Below are 22,376 nucleotides of genomic sequence, written 5' to 3' on the forward strand. Positions count from 1 at the left end.
GCTAGTTGATATACCCAGTCATAAGACTGGTTTCGGCTCAACTTTTTAGTGACTTTAATAAGAAATGCTAAGACAGACAATTACCTTAGCCTCATCCCACTTTAACTGCTGTGTGAAATTAAATTGGGTTGATGTCGCATACAAGATTATTTCAGGACCTCTGGTTTTCAAGGCAGACACTCACAGATGTTACACTGGCAATTCTCTGTCCTTGCTTCACAAATGTAGCATATGTCCAGCATATTTTTCCCATTCAGTCTGTCCTGTCATGAGAAATGATTTAATGTTTTGGTAAACAATTACATTGATCATGTATGTGATGTGATGTGATGTGATGTGATTGATGTGATGTGATGAACAGGCCTGACTATTTGTCTGTATACCCATGGTGAGGCTAGGACACTGGGTCAGCAACTCTGAACACTATCAGACAGATGAGGATTGAGTGCTGGCAATGATGTAATGTACAGTGGGTGTTAGGGCTGTTACGATTCACTCGCGTATTCGGTGAATCAAACCGTATCCATTCATGAATTGAATTTGTTATTCCTGGCCACTAGAATTGAATATATTTGAATATGCAAGCATATCTATTTACATAAAAAAAGTACCCATAAGAACATATTTTATGCATAGATTTCTTCAAAAGACAACACTCTTATACTATTTAATTGGACAGTATTGTGGGCACTGGTCATTGTTGCATTTGAGCAGATACTAGTACCTGGATAAATGCAGTATATAAATGAAAAATATATTTAATAATATATTAAAAATTAGCAAACCATGTTAAATGATTTATGTTGTTGCCTCACTGAACATGCTAAATATGACAAATGATACATCAACTGCTGACTTGTTATTGTATTCGTGAATTAATATTTAGTATTCGTTACCCTATATTCATGATACGAATCGTATTCGCCTCATGGTGTATTCGTTGCAGCCCTAGTGGGTGTTACCCGATAATAAGACAGAAAATTTATGTGGCAATCCATTTGTCTTGCCCAGACTCAGTTATTTAAAGCCATGATATACTAGTCAAAAGAAGTTAAGGACCACTCGGTTCTTTCACATTACTTTGGTTTATCTGTCCAAGCATGACAGATTAACTATGGTTATGTGAAAAATTTGGGTGGTGCCTAATTCGTCCTTTATTTTTTTTGGGTAGTATATAAAGCTAGAATGATGCTGCCTACAGTTTTGAGCAACATTCACTCGTTTCACTTATTTGTCTGTATTTTGAGGACACAGAACAGAAGCGATCTGTTTTCTTTAACATCATACTATTCATAGAGCTCTCATTTCACACAGTTAATTTGAGAGAAATGTGACTCCAAGCTTGGATATTGGCTTATCATCTGTTTGTGGCTGGTGGTCGGTGAAGTTCACTGTTTGATCACTGATGTGTCTTTTGTATGCAAACACTTGCAGTGCTCCTCAGACTTAATAGCCAGACTTCCACTTAATGGTTCTCGGGAGATTTTGGGAAAATTTGATTTGTTTGTATGTGAACGTGGAACGAGCTTTCCTGCCATTACACAAACTGAATTAAGGCCTCAAGACTGGATTTTAGTAAGAATATGTGGATAAGTATAGAAGTATAGTCATTTGGATAGAGAATTTGAATAAATCAATTTGGGGTCCAGACGATCTGATAACTCTGTAACTCCATAGACTGGTGTGACATTTATTGTAACCATGGCAATGGTATAGATACTCTTATGTAACATGAATATTTTATGCAATCATTCTATCAAATTATCTGTGGCATTGTTCCGCCCAAACCTTTCTGTTTTGTCTTGATGATGTGGAGGAGTTGATGGAGTATTTGCTGGTGCTAGTTGCCTATGTTGGTACTAAATGTACTCTATGTGTAAGGATCTATTATATCGATTCTTTGAATACTGCACTGACTATGGCAATATATCATGCAGTTATGGGAGATGCAAATATGGAAATTGAGAGCCAATACAAAGCGCTTTTTATCGTGGAAATGGAACCGTGAAAATATTGATTTGTCTTTCCTCTGATCCTGTGAAGCAGGTTAAAGGCAATTGTCATGATACTCAGATATTGGCACATCATGAAGGATATTGGCTAAGAAGTTCATTATCTGTAAAATCATTTGCTGAGCATGCAAGTAGCATAGGACTTTCATAAATCCATACATATAGAGTAAAGGACAATTTTTACCTGTTATTAGCATGATTAGAAATGGATAAAGGTTATTATCATGTATTTTAGTCCTCAAATTGCAATAAGTCACTGTTACCATGGTTACAGGGGAATGTAACTCATTTATCATTAATGATTATGATATTAACCCCTTGCCAAAATATAGACATAGATAAACTATAAATTACCATTAGCAAGATATATTAATGAATTGTTGCCTATCTGAAGGATACCTGTTACATGTTGTCTGCTGTGGATGAATGGACAGGACCTAGTTCTTTTCCTTGTGATAAAACTGATAATGCATTATAAAGTGTTGAAATAACTATGGTCTGAAAGTTTTCTCTCTACTTGTCTGATATTCAGCTGGTACTGAGTGGGGAATGTAATGTCAGACTTGGCACTGACTGTTGAATTACGCGACTCAATGTCAGACTTCTTGAGATCAGTTTTTTAGAGCCAAAATTTATATGAAGGCACAGGCCATGTGTGAAACATTCAATGGATGTGATACTGTGTTGTCATACTACCCTGGTCAGGGTGTCAAGTGTTGTCCAGCCTGTCTGCCAGACATACACGTGTGTCAAGTACCCCCATCAGTTTCTGGGAGTTCTGATTTATGGGGGGTTTACTTGCTCAGTCTCTGCCAAAAATGTATGAGTCTACAAGCCCAAACATTTCTCTTGGCATCTCTCTTTAATGCATGGATTGTTATTGGCTAAGCTTACTAGACCAAACCTGAACACCATGCAGTGTTAGAAACTAACGGTTTTTGTCCACTAGTCCTTATAATGATAACATTGAGCAAAACCCTTAAGATCGGCTGATTTCTACTAGTCCTTAGGATACCTTTACTATTGGGCAGTTTGGTAAGGACTACAGGACTATTGCCAATTTCTAACGCTGACATGGGGCATCTTGGTTAGAATTGGTCCCCAGGAATCTATGCTGGTTCTAAGAAGTGACCACATGGGTCAGCTTGTCAGACTTGGTAACCTTGTTGATTGGCGTGGATGATTGTTGACCATATCAAGCATTGTCCAGACTCAATTTTCTGGTCCTTGATAATTCACAGGCTACCATCATATAGCTGAAATTTTACTGAGTGTGGTGTTAAACGACAAACAATACTAGACAGAATTTTTTTGCAAGACTCAGACTTGGTGCTAAAGTTGCAGACTGCTTTCTTAGCAATATTCTAGTTGTTGCACATTTGCACTAGTCCTATCGCATGAGGTAATGAAAATTCAAGATCCAAGTCAGTTTACTGTATTATTGATCACACATTATTAGCTGCTAACCATGCTGAAGGTTGTTTTTGACAAGAGGATCAGCAGTATGGTCGTTAGAAATATATATCTGTGGGTTTTGATGGAAAATATTGTCAAAGTCAGCACTAAATTTCCATATGCATGTGTCATGTGTCAAGTAAAGCATTGGATATGCTGCTGTTGAAGAGGCAGTACTTTATTATGATGTGATGTCATGGAAGACAGGTACCCTGTATCCCATGCTTGTTTTAAGAAGCAAGAAAAGTGGATTGGGTTGACTTGACAGGTTCATGTCATCATGACCTGATGTTGATTGTTGCTCATGGGGTCAATCACTGGTTTGTCTGGTCCATGACAGTCTGCTGTGATATAGCTGGAAATTGTCTTACTGCAGTGTGGAACAGCACTCACTTCTAGTTTGATTTGCAAATCAGGAAATAGGACTAGAACAATACAAAAAATCTGAAACAATATGGAAGAACATGACAATGTTGTAAAGGATTATCAAGATTATGGTTCTCTATTAAGCCTTGAACTGTCCGGAGACTTCAGACGCATGAAATTGGCTGATCTGGTGGCTGTATTCATCTACACGAAAGTATACACCATAGAATGATTTTTCATGAAAGTGTCGGTAATTTATAAAGGCAGGATTTGTCCCATGACACTAAACTTGTTTATCTACCAGTCCAGCATTATTCAAGTTCACACTTATGCATTCAGATGCTTGTATCACCAGAAGTTTCATCTTCCTTGTCTGAGTTGTCTCCTTAAATATTCACTGTCTATTATGATTATATCCTGCATACAAATAGGTCACACATGCCTCCTAGTCCTTTGCCAAAAAACACCCAAAACAACCATGGGATGACGTTGACGTTCGTATCAAGTTCGCATGCCCGTACCTTGAAGTATTTCTGATAGTCCCCTGTAAGTGTGTGTATATATGTAGGGTTGGTATTTGTGGGCTGAGTCTGTGTACTGGGTGGTGCCTTCACAAGTGTATAGTGTTTACACGAGGGGCACAGCTGTGTTGTTGAGTTGGGTCCCTCTCCTTACACACCTCGTGCTAAGACAAATACACCCTTGTCAATCTCAATTACGACCATTGATTACGCTATTCTTTAGAAGTCGTGCTACTTGTACATTTACACCTGTCGGCTTGTCTTTAGCGCCATTGATTAGTTTTTAGAATGTGGTATAATTAACTTTCCTGGCTCACTTTTTGGACATTAAATGTTGCAACTTGTAAAACTGTACTCTTGATATTTTTGGAATTCTTGTTTTTGTTATGTGTTGATCTGTTTTGTTTTTGACCTGGGAGTGTCATTCTAAATCTGGATTTGTTGTTTGAGTATTGTGAGCATGATTCGCTGATAAACGCTGAAGATCCAGGTTATGGGTACAATGTGTGAAGCCCATTTCTGGTGTCCCCCGCTGCCGCTGTCATATTGATGAAATATTGATGTAAAAACCATACTCACATACTATGAACATCATAGGTGTTACATAATCAGTTTGGCAAACTTTTGTTTTTAAATATATGTGTGTGAATTTTTGAAACATTTGTCTGCGTGTTTGTTTATGTCATGCAGAAATTATGATACAGCTCTCACTGGAATGTTGGCATCCTTCATCATGTCTTTTATATGGTTGTTTTTTGTTTCTGTTGATTTATTGTTTACTACCTGAGTATCAGTAACGACCATATTAGTAATATCTATATTACTAGGTTAACCAACATCCCATTATGATTTATGCATCATAATTCATCTGATTTCACAAGCCCATTTCTGGTGTTCCCCGCCGTGATATTGCTGGAATATTGCTAAAAGTGGTGTAAAACCATACTCACTCACTCATCTGATTTCACAACTTTCTATTATCTTATGTCTTAATAAAATTATTTTGTTCTATTTTTCAGCCCTCAATACAAATAGTAAGTCACAGTCTGTCACAGAAGCAGCAGGAAGAATATGGAGTGTATTGTCGGGCAGAATGGAAGCAGGACTCCTCCATGCTGGCTGTCATTGTAAGGGCAGATAACTCTCACGCTTCACCTGTTTTTGTATAAACATGGCTATTGAAGTGCAAGTTTTGGAATATCATCACCATGATTACCTAATACTGATGTCACATACACTCTTATTTTAACTACTTTCCCAAGGCTTTTGAGATCATGCATAAGTTGTAACGTAGAAACATATTTTGATTGAGAATTTTCAATATTTCCTTTTCAAATGACATTCACATGTTTAAGTGGGAAGCATATCTTCTTCATGGTGTATGGATCTATTATACATTTTGTTGGGTAAGGTGTAGCAGAGTCTAGTGAAAGGTATCTATGGATTAACATTTAACAGTTAATGGGATGCCATTAACAGTTTGTTTAAAAAGAAATGTATATATATGGATGGAAATGTAATAATTGATTAAAATATAGTAGTATTTTCTTTTTGAATGGGGCCGTTCTGTAAGTCTGCAGATTGCAAGTTGTTAAGACCACATCACACACCTGCAACAGAACTTATTTGACTGAGTGAATACTGTCTACACACCTAAGCTATACACTTTTCTGTAAACAAAACCTTTGGTGTGATCGAACAGAATCAGGAATTTTCATGAAAGTCAAAAGTTGATCGATTTATCATGTTTATCAAAGCTCCAATTTTTCACTGGTTACACATTGTCTTAAAATCATAATAAACTTAATCATGAATATGAAAATAATGCACTTCAGCAACGACAGCTGTCAGTCACCTCCCTGACACACACAGCAGTAATCTATATAGGCTTAGTGTATTTGTTTAGTTATGTGATGTAAACACCGAGTTCTCAGCCTGATGTTATTTCTCTATTACAGACCTCCAAGTGCTATGTGTTGTTCTTCAAAGTGGAAATCGACATCTCCGTGTCCAACCACAACTGTTTGTATGTACAGCAGGAAGGAAGGTGAGGTGACATGTTACAGTGAATAGACATGCTATAGACGAGGGTATAGGAGAGTGAGGTGACATGATACAGTGAATAGACATGCTATAGACGAGGGTATAGGAGGGTTAGGTGACATGTTACAGTGAATAGACATGCTATAGACGAGGGTATAGGAGGGTGAGGTGACATGATACAGTGAATAGACATGCCGTAGACGAGGGTATAGGAGGGTGAGGTGACATGATACAGTGAATAGACATGCTATAGACGAGGGTATAGGAAGGTGAGGTGACATGATACAGTGAATAGACATGCTATAGACGAGGGTATAGGAGGGTGAGGTGACATGATACAGTGAATAGACATGCTATAGACGAGGGTATAGGAGAGTGAGGTGACATGATACAGTGAATAGACATGCTATAGACGAGGGTATAGGAGGGTGAGGTGACATGATACAGTGTATAGACATGCTATAGACGAGGGTATAGGAGGGTGAGGTGACATGATACAGTGAATAGACATGCTATAGACGAGGGTATAGGAGGGTGAGGTGACATGATACAGTGTATAGACATGCTATAGACGAGGGTATAGGAGGGTGAGGTGACATGATACAGTGAATAGACACGCTATAGACGAGGGTATAGGAAGGTGAGGTGACATGATACAGTGAATAGACATGCTATAGACGAGGGTATAGGAGGGTGAGGTGACATGATACAGTGAATAGACATGCTATAGACGAGGGTATAGGAGGGTGAGGTGACATGATACAGTGTATAGACATGCTATAGACGAGGGTATAGGAGAGTGAGGTGACATGATACAGTGAATAGACATGCTATAGACGAGGGTATAGGAGGGTGAGGTGACATGATACAGTGAATAGACATGCTGTAGACGAGGGTATAGGACGGTGAGGTGACATGATACAGTGAATAGACATGCTATAGACGAGGGTATAGGAGGGTGAGGTGACATGATACAGTGAATAGACATGCTATAGACGAGGGTATAGGAGGGTGAGGTGACATGATACAGTGAATAGACATGCTATAGACGAGGGTATAGGAAGGTGAGGTGACATGATACAGTGAATAGACATGCTATAGACGAGGGTATAGGAGGGTGAGGTGACATGTTACAGTGAATAGACATGCTATAGACGAGGGTATAGGAGGGTGAGGTGACATGATACAGTGAATAGACATGCCGTAGACGAGGGTATAGGAAGGTGAGGTGACATGATACAGTGAATAGACATGCTATAGACGAGGGTATAGGAGGGTGAGGTGACATGATACAGTGAATTGACATGCTATAGACGAGGGTATAGGAGGGTGAGGTGACATGATACAGTGAATAGACACGCTATAGACGAGGGTATAGGAGGGTGAGGTGACATGATACAGTGAATAGACATGCTATAGACGAGGGTATAGGAGGGTGAGGTGACATGATACAGTGAATAGACACGCTATAGACGAGGGTATAGGAGGGTGAGGTGACATGATACAGTGAATAGACATGCTATAGACGAGGGTATAGGAGGGTGAGGTGACATGATACAGTGAATAGACACGCTATAGACGAGGGTATAGGAGGGTGAGGTGACATGATACAGTGAATAGACATGCTATAGACGAGGGTATAGGAGGGTGAGGTGACATGATACAGCGAATAGACACGCTATAGACGAGGGTATAGGAAGGTGAGGTGACATGATACAGTGAATAGACATGCTATAGACGAGGGTATAGGAGGGTGAGGTGACATGTTACAGTGAATAGACATGCTATAGACGAGGGTATAGGAGGGTGAGGTGACATGTTACAGTGAATAGACATGCTATAGACGAGGGTATAGGAGGGTGAGGTGACATGATACAGTGAATTGACATGCTGTAGACGAGGGTATAGGACGGTGAGGTGACATGTTACAGTGAATAGACATGCTATAGACGAGGGTATAGGAGGGAGAGGTGACATGATACAGTGAATAGACATGCTATAGATGAGGGTATAGGAGGGTGAGGTGACATGATACAGTGAATTGACATGCTATAGACGAGGGTATAGGAGGGTGAGGTTACAGTGTAATTGACATGCTATAGACGAGGGTATAGGAAGGTGAGGTTGCAGTGTAATTGACATGCTATAGATGAGGGTATAGGAAGGTGAGGTTACAGTGTAATTGACATGCTATAGATGAGGGTATAGGAGGGTGAGATTGCAGTGTAATTGACATGCTACTGACAAGGGTATAGGAGGGTGACAAGATACAGTGTAATTGACATGCTATGGATGTGGAGGGTATTGGTGCTTTGCAGCCGTGGGAGCTTGTAATGAATGGGGGTGAATCATGATAGTGTATGAAAGGTTGTCAGTGGGATTTGCATATGTTTGGTGTAAGGGTATTGAAAGTGAATAGTGAAAATACCGTAGAAGGGCAGGTCGTCACTGTTACAGTGACCTGCCAGTCAAAGGAATGTCAGATTCATCTCTGCCTACTTGGCTGTTATACTGAAGTCAGGTGTTTATGTTTAGGCAGCAAAATATGAACTGATTCAGTCCTGAATGAACTAATTAATCAATTAATTCATTCAACCCTATAATAAGACATCAATGAATTGATTCATCCCTGTAAAATGGACTTCAATGAATTGATCAGCCCTGTGACACACTACTCCCATGAATTGATTCAGCGCTGTGATACACACTATCAATGAATTGATTTCGCCCTGTGATACACTCTATCAATGAATTGATTCAGCCCTGTGATACACTCTATCAATGAATTGATTCAGCCCTGTGATACACTCTATCAATGAATTGATTCAGCCCTGTGATACACTATTTGCATGAAATATGAAATGCTTTAGCCCTGATATACAGACATCAATTAATTGATTCAGCCCTGTGATACACTCTATCAATGAATTGATTCAGCCCTGTGATACACTCTATCAATGAATTGATTCACCCCTGTAATGCACATGTACACATGTGACAAATTGTCAGTGTCAGGGACATTAAGCCTTTAGGATCAGGGAAATATTTGCATCCATCAGGGAGAACTTTTTTGATTCAGCTGTATGATACACTACTTCCATGAACTGATTCAGCCATGTCATACACATCAAGATTTTGTATTTTGTGAGGATTATAAGCTCTAGAAATTCAACAACGAATAATAATAAGTAACAACAGCATCATATAAGTTTCCTGCATATTTCAGAAGTATTCCGACACCACGTCACAACATCAATGGCATCTTAGACAGTGACAGTGTTCCTGCCCTGAAAGTGTCATGGGTGTCACAGATACATCTGTCAGATAAAATATCATGGTGAGTATGAACAAGACCCTAAAGCCTGGTATGTTTGGGGGTTTGCACCCCATGGGGATTCTGGGTAAAAAGGTCCCCCACAACCCATGTTTGTTGTAAGAGGCAACGAAATGGATTGTGTGGTCCTGCTTGGTGGCTTGGTTGATTGTATGTCATCCTTTAGTTTGTTTGTTGTTTAATGCCGCACTTCGCAATGTTCAACCTTTATGACGGTGGTCTGTAAATAATCGAGTCTGGACCAGACAATCCAGTGATTGACATCGATATTTACGGAATTGGGATACAATGACATGCATCAAGTCTGCATGCCTTCGGTAGTTTAGTTTTATGACAAGCATAGTCGCCTTTTACAGCAAGCATGGGTTGCTGAACACCTATTCTAACCCGGATCTTCACAGGTTGAATGTCATCGTATCACAATTGCATGGATTAATGCCTTATGCTGTCTATCACTTGATTATCTGATCCAGAGTTGATTATTTACAGAAACCATCATAAAGCTGGAATATTGCTGAGTGGGACATTAATCAACAAACAACAAGCATCAAACAATTATTGAGCTTTGTTGCTCAAGTTAGGAGACCTGTTTTAGTGTCATCAAACCATACCGGACTCTTAACAATGTTTGCTAATAGGGTGACATGTAGTTACTCCTGAGAAGGCTAAGAAAACAACAGTCGTCAGAGACATAATACAATGCATATGATAAATTGTTACTTAAATTTTGTATGGTTTTTGTAGTTGCATCTGGGGCTGTTGGGCAAGAAACAGGATTTAAACTATGCCTCCTTTGAGTTCTGATTGTGACTTTTGGCTTCAGTCGGTTGAATCTGGAAACAAAAAATAAATAAAATTGCCTTGCTTTCTAATAAGGAAGATAATGATAAAAATATGAGTATGTATTGCATATTCTGTTTCTCACAAAATAAGAATTAAGTAAATGGTATGTTATATTTTTGTAAATCTTTCATGTAAATAATATTGTAAAAGGCAGACAATGATAGATGAGTAAATGTGCATATCACGCATACTCTGTACTTGATGATATGTCTTTGCTATATAAAAGTATGGCTCATTTCTTCTGTTGTTTAGAAAACTCTGACTATTACTGCCTTCTCAACATGAGATGACTATAACCATAACTCTCAAGCACTTTTCAGCTTGTCAATGATGTATTTTCGTTATGGCCCTTGGCAGTAAAAATAAATCGACACTGTTTACTCAAGCATATAATCATGCCAATTCAATTCACTGACTGCGATCGTGCTCTATTGACTTCCTTGAAGTTTGTTTGTTTATTGACGGGGAACGCCTTGCCCTCTGAAGAGGCATGCCTTACTCCTGCTCTTTGAAGGGGAACACCTACCCCCTTCCCCTTTGAAGGGGATCATCTACCCTGTACCCTAGAAGGCGAACGTTTCGTCCTTGCCCTTGGATTGAGAACCAATCGCCCCTGCCCTTTTAAGGGGAACACCTTGCCCCTGCCCTTTTGCAGGGGAAACATGTCATCCTGCCCTTCGATGGGTACGCCTTGCCCCGTCCCCTTGATGGGAACGTCTTGTTCCTGCCCTTAGAATGGGAACTTCTGGCCCCTTTTTTTAATGGAGACTATCTCGTCCCTGTCCTATGAAGGGGGACGCCTCATCCCTACCCTTAGAAGGGGAACGCCTCACCCAGTCCCCTTGATACAAACAAACCACCAGCTATTGTGACAAGCAGGACAGAGTGGGGGAGGGTGTGTCTGCCCTGCAGGGCAAGCTGACCCATACCCACAGGCAGTCACGCCTCTTACTTCCCTGACCCAGATTCGGAGTGTTTATGAATACTGACCAGATATATTTATGTTTCTATCAATAGCTTTACCTGTCAGATATTTGTATACATGGATTTGGGGCACTGTCAAGCTGTTTTGGCATGTCTTGAAATCAAAATAAACTGTTGTAATATAATGATTTCTTTTTCATAGTTTCTGAATTTGAGTGTCTACTGCATTAAGAGGTAACTAAACGTCAAGCAATTCATAAAAAATGTCTATTAAATTAAGGTTATTAATGTTTGCACTAAGTGAGTGATGATAAGAAAAAGTTAAAAATAACATTATGACATGTGTCATGATTAAACCCACATGTGACAGGGTTGGTTATGTGTATACTTCACTCTCATAAATTGTTATGCCTGACACCTGAATAACCTGTTTAGTGATAGGATATACACAGCTTCCAGGATCGACTACCTGAAACAGACATCTGTCCCTGTGACGTGTAACAACCTAGCATATAGGTGTGATTTGATGGAGAATCACATCGAGTATATTTCCAAACAATACCAATATATTTATTTATTCATTTGACTTATTTCCTTACATACTTAATGTGCTCAGTATGCCACTGGAATAGGCCTCTCAAGATGTAGGCATTTATCAGCTAATGGATTTCCTGGTTTGTTGTGTGTTGCAGTGAAGAATGTTACTGTATATCACTGTCTAGAAAACCACCACCACCTGATGCACATCACCAGCGTATACACAATCCATAGATTTGCAATAAAAATGTGTTTCTCTTCCACATAAAAAAATTATATTGATTCCCTTCAATGAATTGAGGGAAACAAAGAGATGATTAAGCTTGGTCAATACAAATATTGAAATTTGAGATAAAACATCACTAGACATGATGATTTACCCTTTAAATTCTGTTTCCTGTTGTGCTAGGCATTGTTTTATATGCACAGGTTCAAATTACAGTGTGTACTGTTTCATAAACTAAGCTGGAAGTAGCAATCAGCTGTACACACGTTAAAATTAATAAGATAGATTACAAACATACATCCAGCTATACAGTGAACACTTTATATAACAGACAGTGTAATTACATGATTAGTTTGCGTACTTCAGTACGGATTTGTTGACATAGTATTTCCAGTGTTACGTGCTCACAGTAATGTCTCTGTGTTGGCGAAAACCATCAAAACTTTTCAACCCTGTGTATAAGGCGACCCCCTTGAAAGCCCCCTAATTCTAGGTCTGAAAAACTCTCCTTATACACAGCGATATACGGTATGTCATCTGCTGACACATTTAATGGGAACATGTTATTAGATGCCACATTTCAAAATGGCTTTTTGCTTTTTCATTCGTGTGTCATCATGTTTATCGTGATGTCATAAAGAAGCTAGCTCTGTCTTATTGTGGAGGGCCTTGTGTTGTGAGAGGAGCAGGACCTTTATATTTACTTTGTTCAATTTCACAAATTAAGAATGTTACGATTATTCTCTCTTTCCATTAGGCATGTCTGTTAATTAATTTCATCAATGAAAAGAACTTCAAACAAAAGTAGATCTACCCATTTAACTTAAAAAACCCACATCTTTCATCATTTTTATGTACCACAAATAATATTTGTAGCCTTTTTTTCAAAGTCTAGTATATTTCAAGCAATGTATACTAGTCAAAAGAAGTTAAAGAAGCCCAGCTATTGTTCATATTACCATAGTCAATGTGGCGTGGCATGGCATGGCAGATTATTCTCTTTCTGATTAAATCCTCCTTGGGGCACTTATTGCATTTTCCTTGCTCAAGAAAATCTACATGACATAGTTGTAACCATTTTCCTTAATAAAAAATGTTACCACACAAAAAACTTCGTTTTTGTATGATATACGACCACCCTTACGGGGCCTCACCACCAACGGCGCCTCACGCCAGGGGGAGCAACTCTCACCCAAATCACTTTCCTTATGTCATCTGTAAGAGACAGACGTGTTGATTTTTCACACAAGACAAAATAAGAGAAATCTATCGTTCGACAAGAACCATGGCTGACCAAACTGTATGTATGGTACATTTCTTTCATTGCAAAGGCGTAATACCTCGCATTGTGAAGTTATAGAGTTGTAATTGACGCCACGTGCACGGCACCTTTGAATTCAAATGGCCGTAATGGCGTCCATATTGTAGTCCCACGGGCTGATACATGTAACACCAAGGCCATTAAGAAACGGCTTGGGGTTTTGTTATATCATACAGCATTGGACTACAATTTTTTCCTTTACAAAACCCAAGGTGGTGTGTTAATTTATAAACTACACTTACATTTTTTTACGGGTTTTTTCACCTTAGCGCGTAACACGCCCCTTTGGTGTTATAGTTAAACTACGACATTGGCTATTAGTATCGCGTTACAAATCGCATTCTACATTACGCCTTTGCTTCTAGTTTCACAATTTATGCACGTATTTTTCCGATCTTTATATCGCACTGATACACGTTAATACCCTTCCCGCCCACCTCAGAAATTACGGTCTTGTTTACAAAGACCTTCAAACTGTGTACGGGTTGTTCTAAGACAGGCACGAACGCTGCCTGATATGTCTGGCGGAGGACATTGCCTTTACCCCCCAAAAGAGACAAGTTGACTTGTTCCACTTTAAAGAGGTCTATAAAGGCGGGGGTAGATATCAGATCTACTAAGACATCCCCCCCCCCCCCCCCTCCCCATCTAAAAAGGGTAAAAAAGCTGCCGAGATTGTCTCCCCCGCTCCCTCTCCGGGGGCCGGGGGAGAAGGCTGGAGGGTCCCCGTAGTAAGCACTGCACCCTCTCCTGCACTGTCTTTGGCAGACTGTTCTGCGTTACTTAAGTCGCCGATGGCGTCGATGATGGAGGAGGTGAAGTCTCGGCTCCGGAGGAGCTACGGGCTGAGCCTTCCCCGTTGTCGGCGCCGGACGCGGCTTCGAGATCTGTGTTATGCCCGGCGTCGGCCGAGGCAGGCCACTTGATCTCGGGGACGATCCGAGACCGGGCTTCGGCTCCGGCTCGAGGTCGCTCCCCAGCGGAGGGGTGGCGGGCGCCGGCCCGTGCACTACCGACGCACAACTTTCCCTAGCGGAGCCAGACGCCTCTTCCGAGGCCGAGGCTTTCACTAGTGGATTCGTAGCCCGGAGCCAGGGAGGTTCCCTTTGTCTCGGGGACGATCCGAGACCGAGCTTCGGCTCCGGCTCGAGGTCGCTCCCAAGCGTAGTGGTGGCGGGCGCCGGCCCGTGCACCACCGACGCACAATTTTCCCTAGCGGAGCCAGACGCCTCTTCCGAGGCCGAGGCTTCCACTAGTGGATACCTGCCCCGGAGCAAGGTTGGTTCCCTTTGTCTCGGGGACGATCCGAGACCGAGCTTCGGCTCTGGCTCGCGGTCGATCCCCAGCGTAGTGGTGGCGGGCGCCGGCTCGGCCCGTGCACTACCGACGCACAACTTTCCCTAGCGGAGCCAGACGCCTCTTCCGAGGCCGAGGCTTCCACTAGTGGATACCTAGCCCGGTGCCAGGTGGGTTCCCTTGAACCTCCGGCACCTCGGCACCGGGACTCGGCACCGGGACTCGGCATCGGGCCGGGTGCAGAGGCACGTGCGGGACAGGATTGTCCAGGTACTGCCTCAGGTGGCTGCGCCCATGCCAGAGTCGGAGACACCCAACTTGACTAAGGTCAAGCAGGGCCGGCTGTTGCCCCCCCCCTTTCCCGCGTGCGGTGCGGAATTGAAGGCTGCTTACATATGCTTCGAGGAGCAATATCATAATGCATGCCAACAGCTCCGTGTGTCCGTACACTCCGCGTATCTGTCGGCTGTACAGAGGGAGTTAGCGGGAGAGGGGCCGGTCGACTCTTCGGAGTTGGCCGCGCAACTAACGGAAGTTCAGTTATCTTACGCGGGACGCTATTCGTAGCTGTGCCTCGCAGATGATGTGCGCTGTTATGGGCATGCGCAGGCGGTGGATGTCGGTATCTAAATACTCGACTTACACATGCCAAGACTTACTTGCTTTGCCGTATAAGAGGGTGCCACCCTCTTCCCTGGGGCTCAGCAGGTGGTCCGAGAGGCCGCTCAATGGTATACTTCCATCAAAGACTCATGAGGCCATGTTGGAGGTACCAAGCGTTAAAACCGCGTAAGCGGGCCTCTCCAATTGTCCCCCCCTACGCTAACGCACGGGTCAGACGTCCACACCTGCTTGGAAGCCGCCGCTTCCTTCAGGTATAAGGGCGCCGGGAGGAGCAAGAGAGGCACGGGCCGGGGCAAGGCAGCTGGTCGAGACCAACAGCTTATTCGCGGGGCTGGGAACGATGGGTTCCCATTAGCGCCCGAAGAGCCCCGGGTGAACCCACAGTCGCAAGTTATCGAACTGCCGACAGCCGGGGTTCACTGCCTCCAGCCGGATGTCCCCGTAGGCGGCCGACTGGCTCTATTCCTGAAGGAATCGGAGACAGTTACATCACAATCCCCGGACCCCGTCCATTTTAAGGGATGGCCATTTGCCTCGGTGGAAACATCATCCGCCCCTCCCCTTCTCCGGGATAAAGCACACTCCGGTGCCTGCTACCCGAGAGAAGGCGGAATTCCTCCGTGCCGAGGTCGACGCACTTATGAAAGCTGCGATCGAACCGGGTCCCGAGGGACAGGAAAGCGAGGGCTTCTACTCGACTTGTTTCCTAGTCACCAAACAGTGATCTCACCTGTCGAGACAGGAGAATGGCTAACGTCAATAGACTTAAGTACGCCTATCTCCACATACCAATACACCCCGAGTTCAAGAAATACCTGAGGTTTTCTTTCGACGGGAGGTGTTATCAGTTCAGGGTTCTACCATTCGGGATCTTCACGGCCCCGAGGGTGTTCACCAAGCTGATGTTGAGTCCCGCCCAAGTGGCCAGGTCAAAAGGTCGGTTCTGCCATCCGTACCTCGACGACTGGTTACTAAGAGCTCTATCGCAATCCCTGAGTCAGATAGCTACACAACAAGTGATAGATATTCTGATCACGCTAGGGTGGATGGTCAGTCTCAAGAAGTCAGATCTGAGCCCCACTCAGAATCTAGTCTTCCTAGTGGCTAATTTCAACACGGTGAGAGGACGTGTATCTCTGTCACAAGATATCAAGTCCCTTCAGCGCAAGTCACACTGCTCGTACATAGCTCCAGTTACTGGACAACATGGCGGCGACAGTGGATTTGGTCTGGCGGGGCGCTTGAGAATGAGTCCCATTCAACAAGCACTCTGTCGAATTTGGGCGAACTCGGAAGATCTCGAGACTGTGCTCGAGACTCCGTATTGGCTCATTACACACCTCCAGTGGTGGACCGAGGTCGGGAATCTGTCCCGGGGGCTCCCCCTCGACACTCCCGTTCCGTCTCTCACAGTTCAAACAGACGCGTCACTCTCCGGCTGGGGAGGCGTTCTGAATGATCACACTGCCTCGGGACTATGGTCCCAGCAGGAGATCAAACTGCATATCAATGTGCTAGAACTGAGAGCGGTCAGGTTGGTGTTCCAACGCTTCCCGGGTCTGCTTCGTGGCCAAGTGGTTCGTCTAGAGATGGGCAACCAAACGGCGATGACTTACATCCGGAAGCAGGGGGGAACGGCGTCTCCGTCGCTTCGACGAAAGACGTGGCAGTTCCTACTATAGTGCGACTCTCACGATATCAGGGTGCTACCTGTTTATCTCCCGGGGGTGGACAACGTCCGTACGGACGCTCTGTCTCGCCGGATCCTCGCTCCTCACGAGTGGAGGCTCGACCCGGGGATATTCGGGATTTTCTCCCTGTTATACAGGCCGTTACAGGTGGATCTGTTTGCGTCTGTGATGAATCACCAGACACCAACGTTCTGCTCCCGAGTCCACGACCCGAGGTCGGTGGCACCGGACGCCTTCCAGCTAGATTGGACGGACAGAATTCTGTGGGCATTCCCCCCAGTACCTCTGATTTCCAAGGTCCTGTCTCAGCTAAGCACTCAGCCTGCGCGACTAATTGTGCTCCTGGCACCTCTTTAGTCGGCGCAGAGTGGGTTTCAAGTAATACTCAGGTTTCTGTCTCAGCCTCCTGTTATATTACCTTTATGACCGGACCTCCTATCCCAGAACGGGGCCCTCCACCCGAATCCAAGGATTCAATGGGTGGCTTAGCCACTGTCAGGAATCGCCTCCAGAAGAGCGGTATTCCTGCACGAGTTGCAGACACAATACTGGCTTCGCGGAGAGATTCGACAAACGTTCAGTACGATAGATAGGCCTGCTATGCGCCCTGGTGTGTCGATAGAGGGATTGCAGATCTTTTGGTTTTTTTTCTGCAGATCTCGTATCCGTGATTGAGTTTCTCCAGTCGCGACTAGATGACGGCCTGGCCGCATCAACAGTCCGGGGTTACTCTACAGCTATCGCAGCTTTTCACGTCACTGTCGACGGGGCACTTCTGGGTGCACACCCATTAGTGCAGCGCTTTTTAGCAGGTGTGGACAGGATCCGACCGCCAGTCCGGCGGATCAGTCCCCCTTGGGACTTGTCAATCATTCTCGATTGGCTGTCCGGTCCTTCCTTTCGGGATCTGTCGTCTCTCTCTCTTCAGCTGTTGAGCTGGGAGACGGCGTTCCTTGTGGTGGTAACGTCCGGCAGACGGGTAGACGACATTCGTGTTATGTCAGCCGATCCCGAAATAACTGTCTTCCATGCGGTCGATAAATATCACCGGGACAGAGTCAGTTTTCGACTACCGGACTCTTACTGTCAAAGGGTCGCACACGCTTCCACGTGAACGGCTCCTATTGAGCTACCTGCTCTTTCACAGCCTTCCGCGTCGGGGACCACTGCAAGACATGCTCATGTCTTGGATGTCCGCACGACTCTCATGGCCTATATCAGCAGAAATATTGGTGTCCGTAAGGATAACCAACTATTTTGCTGTTACGGCGGTAGGAAGGTTGGCTCACCTGCGAGTAAACAATCTATCTCGAGGTGGATAGTTTCAACCATTTGTACAGCGTATACGCTTACAGGCAGGGACCCCCCTACCAGGTTGAAGGCTCATTAGGTTAGAGCAGTGGCTGCGTCAAAAGCGTACGCCGCGGCTCTGCACATTGAGCAGATCTGCTCCGCGGCTATTTGGAGCCAGCCGAGCACGATTCATCAAACCTTACCAACTCGACAAACACTCAAGCGAGCGTACTCGGTTTGGTCAGTCAGTTCTCCGAACGGGGCAAAGTTCTAATCTCTAGCCAATTGAGCATTCGAGATTTTAGACAGTCCTCCGGTTATACTGCTCGGTAATGGTCCGGATTTTATCTTCTGCGGTCGATAAATATCAGTCCTTACTACTCGATAATACTCGTATTTTGCGCACGCGCTCCTTCGATCCTCGGGGACTCTCTGGCCTAGCTCAGCGCTGGTTATGGTCTCTCGTGATCTATGCCCCTATATCACTTGTTCAAAAAAAGTGTGGGGGTGGGAGGTGTTTCGAGTTCTCAACTTATGACAAGCCGCGAAAACAGGCTTTATCATAATATATGGTCGACCACGCCCTGTCTCTAGCCCCCGCCTTTCGACGGTGGTGCCTCACGATAAGGTTGGTTCCATTTATTGAACTCAATATTTTATTCTGTTGAATAATCAAATACGATGTATTTATTTACGCCTGTTGCTGACGGATGCCACTTCCTAGATTATCTTTGGGAGTCTGTACTGATGCAATAAGTGCCCCAAGGAGGATTTAATCAGAAAGAGAATTTTACAAACCTGTAGAGGTTATGAATTCTCTGATGAAATCCTCCTTGGGGCACGGCCACCCACCTCCCCACATTCCGTCAGCATTTGACATATGGAAAGTGATTTGGGTGAGAGTTGCTCCCCCTGGCGTGAGGCGCCGTTGGTGGTGAGGCCCCGTAAGGGTGGTCGTATATCATACAAAAACGAAGTTTTTTGTGTGGTAACATTTTTTATTAAGGAAAATGGTTACAACTATGTCATGTAGATTTTCTTGAGCAAGGAAAATGCAATAAGTGCCCCAAGGAGGATTTCATCAGAGAATTCATAACCTCTACAGGTTTGTAAAAATTTAGTGATATGCAAAAATCAGGTGTTCTTTTACTTGTTTTGAGTGGTATATACCCAGGAAATATAGCTTATGGCTGACAAAATCTTGTTTATATGTCTTATTTAAACGAGTGTAGATTCAGACAATCCACACTAGACATCACAATAACCACATCAGTATCACTAATGTCAGTGTGCAGTGAAAGTTCAATAAGGTTCTAAATATTGTCACATCAGAACAAAAAAAAGCATTTAGACATATGATGAAATGTATTTTTTCAAGATGTTTCATGTCTGCTTCAGTTATGGTCTGATTGTCTGCTCCAGTTGTGTGTCTGTTTCATCTGATCCATGTATAGCTTCAATGTTTATGATGTGCACTAGTTACTCACTCAATCACTGTTTTAATCTCTGAGATTCTGTTCCAGCTGTGTGTGAGTGTCTGTGTCAGTTGTGTGAGTGTCTGTGTCAGTTGTGTGAGTGTCTGTGTCAGTTGTGTGAGTGTCTGTGTCAGTTGTGTGAGTGTCTGTGTCAGTTGTGTGTGTCTGTGTCAGTTGGTTGAGATTCTGTTCCAGCTGTGTGTGTGTCTGTGTCAGTTGGTTGAGATTCTGTTCCAGCTGTGTGTGTGTCTGTTCCAGTTGGTTGAGATTCTGTTCCAGCTGTGTGTGTGTCCGTGTCAGTTGGTTGAGATTCTGTTCCAGCTGTGTGTGTGTGTCTGTTCTAGTTGTCTGATCCAGTTTTGTGTGTGTGTGTGTGTGTGTGTGTGTGTGTGTGTGTGTGTGTGTGTGTGTGTGTGTGTGTGTGTGTGTGTGTGTGTGTGTGAGTTGTGTTGAGTCTCTGAGAGTAGTGTCTGTTTCAGCGTCTGAGTGTCTGTTTCAGCTGTCTGAGTGTCCGTGACGAGCTGGTGGTGAGCACGGCAGACGGCTATCTGAACCGGGTTCGCTGGAACGGCAACAAGAACGACAAGGCTACACTGCATCTACGCGATATCCCGGTGTCCACAGACCTGCAGCAGTTTAGAGGTAGGGCGCCTGACTCTGTAGAACCCTCACAGAAGATAGGGAATGTCAGTGTGACCGACCTCTTGTGTCTGCTGTGGGAGTGTTTTCACATAAAGGATTCAGTTGTAGTTGGGAAAAATGAATTTCTAGGTTTATGTTTTGCATAAAGGGATGACATTTTACAAATAAGAAAAAAGATGCCTAGAATATTTGGTACTGTAGAATTAACAGGTTGTAACTTAAGTTTTATAAAATATATGCATTTCACCTTTGTTGACCGAAGATTGAGATATGAAATGTATGTTTTCTTTGAATCAGTATCAGTTTTCCTTTTAGAATTATTTATATGCTGATTCCGATGATAAACAAACAATTTCAAGTGGCCTTATTTACAGATTTACCAATCATATATGACTTAAGGGAAATATCTGTGATATGTTAGCGTAGAAACCTCGAAATAGATTGTTTTGTGTTAGAACCATCCCTGCTAGAAACCAATTAGTTTCAAGTAATAGCAAAAATAACACTTGTACCTCTCACTGCGCTTTAATGATCATGTAACCATGGTAACTGTCATCAGCTGATTAACTGACAGCCATGCATTTCATGTCTCCATCTGTCACTTCTGTCATATGTCACGAAAGAAAGGTTTTCATTGCATCATAACATTGTACCTCAACTGTTAATAATCACATCACTCTCTCTGTTTAAAGCTAGTTGTGTACTTTTCTCATACCTAGAAATAATATGCCACTAATTTTCACTTTTTACAATTAGGCGATACAACTTAGACACCAATCAGTCTATTTGCACATTAACATGATGAAGGGATTAATGGTAGTGATAACATTGTCAATTCTATGTTCAGGATATTGCCATGCAAAGCTTTGCAAAAAGTTAATAATGTTTTGGTCTATCCATGCCTCTCACATCATTTAGCTTGTGTAGGCTGCCTTTGCTTAATGCTATGGAGGTGGGGGTGGGGGTGGGGGTGGGGGTGGGGTGGGTGGGGAATGTGTGTTAATAGAGGGCTTAAACTCTCGACATTTGCATGTTTTACATCAAGAATAAAATACACTGTGAGACTTCAGTTATGATGTGGTTGATGATTTTCTCACATCGTCTTGAAGAATTTTGTCTCAGCATTTTCAGTTTCTTTCTTATACGTAACCTAAATGAAAATGATGGTCAGTGAGAGGAAATGTTTTTTGACGTTACGGAATATTTCATCATTGTGGATATTAAGGAGAGAGTTCTTTTATGTTTTCCACAAAGTTCTAGGTTGAAATGCTATTTGAATTTGCCCATCTGTTTTTGAGCGTGCCCCCAGTGGAATTGGCCCAACGGAACCACACCCAGTCCCGGTAATTTCATTGTGTAAACAGCACCGAATGATGAATGATTAGGAATTGTTTGGTGAATGGAATAGCTTTGCATGGAGTCGGAAGCTAATGTTCAGTGCATGTTTTTTCAGTGCCGGGTTGTAAAATATATGAGTTGTCTCCCTTTTTTTATTGAATGAGTTTGAATTGTGTTGTGGACCCTGTCCTACAAGACAATCCTTGCATTACAACTGTTGTAACATGTGTTATCATCAACATGGGATAGTTGTAAGCATGAGGTGGTTTTGTGGAACGGACCAAGATGATTTAACACGTTTTCGTAAGGCCACAGCAAATTGACTAATTGTGCATCAGAATCATTGCTATTGGCTTAGAAATATCCTCTTTTGTTTTTTATTTTATGGTGAAGCATGAATGGTCGCATTGAGCCCAAGATTACCCACGGGAGACA

General features: G+C 43.1%; 1 protein-coding gene across 1 annotated transcript in view; it reads left to right on the forward strand.

Moving 5' to 3' along the window:
• Positions 1 to 22,376, forward strand: part of LOC139478195 (guanine nucleotide exchange factor subunit RIC1-like) — an 80,257-nt gene that overhangs the window by 21,715 nt on the left and 36,166 nt on the right. The window contains exons 2-6 of the mRNA XM_071260567.1: positions 5,374 to 5,481; positions 6,313 to 6,401; positions 9,624 to 9,734; positions 20,461 to 20,603; positions 21,902 to 21,946. Coding sequence (XP_071116668.1) covers positions 5,374 to 5,481; positions 6,313 to 6,401; positions 9,624 to 9,734; positions 20,461 to 20,603; positions 21,902 to 21,946 — 496 coding nt within the window. The remainder of the gene's footprint in view (positions 1 to 5,373; positions 5,482 to 6,312; positions 6,402 to 9,623; positions 9,735 to 20,460; positions 20,604 to 21,901; positions 21,947 to 22,376) is intronic.

Source organism: Haliotis cracherodii, unplaced genomic scaffold, assembly GCF_022045235.1.
Source record: "Haliotis cracherodii isolate W230 unplaced genomic scaffold, xgHalCrac1.p SCAF_4, whole genome shotgun sequence".
Taxonomy (NCBI): Eukaryota; Metazoa; Mollusca; class Gastropoda; order Lepetellida; family Haliotidae; genus Haliotis; species Haliotis cracherodii.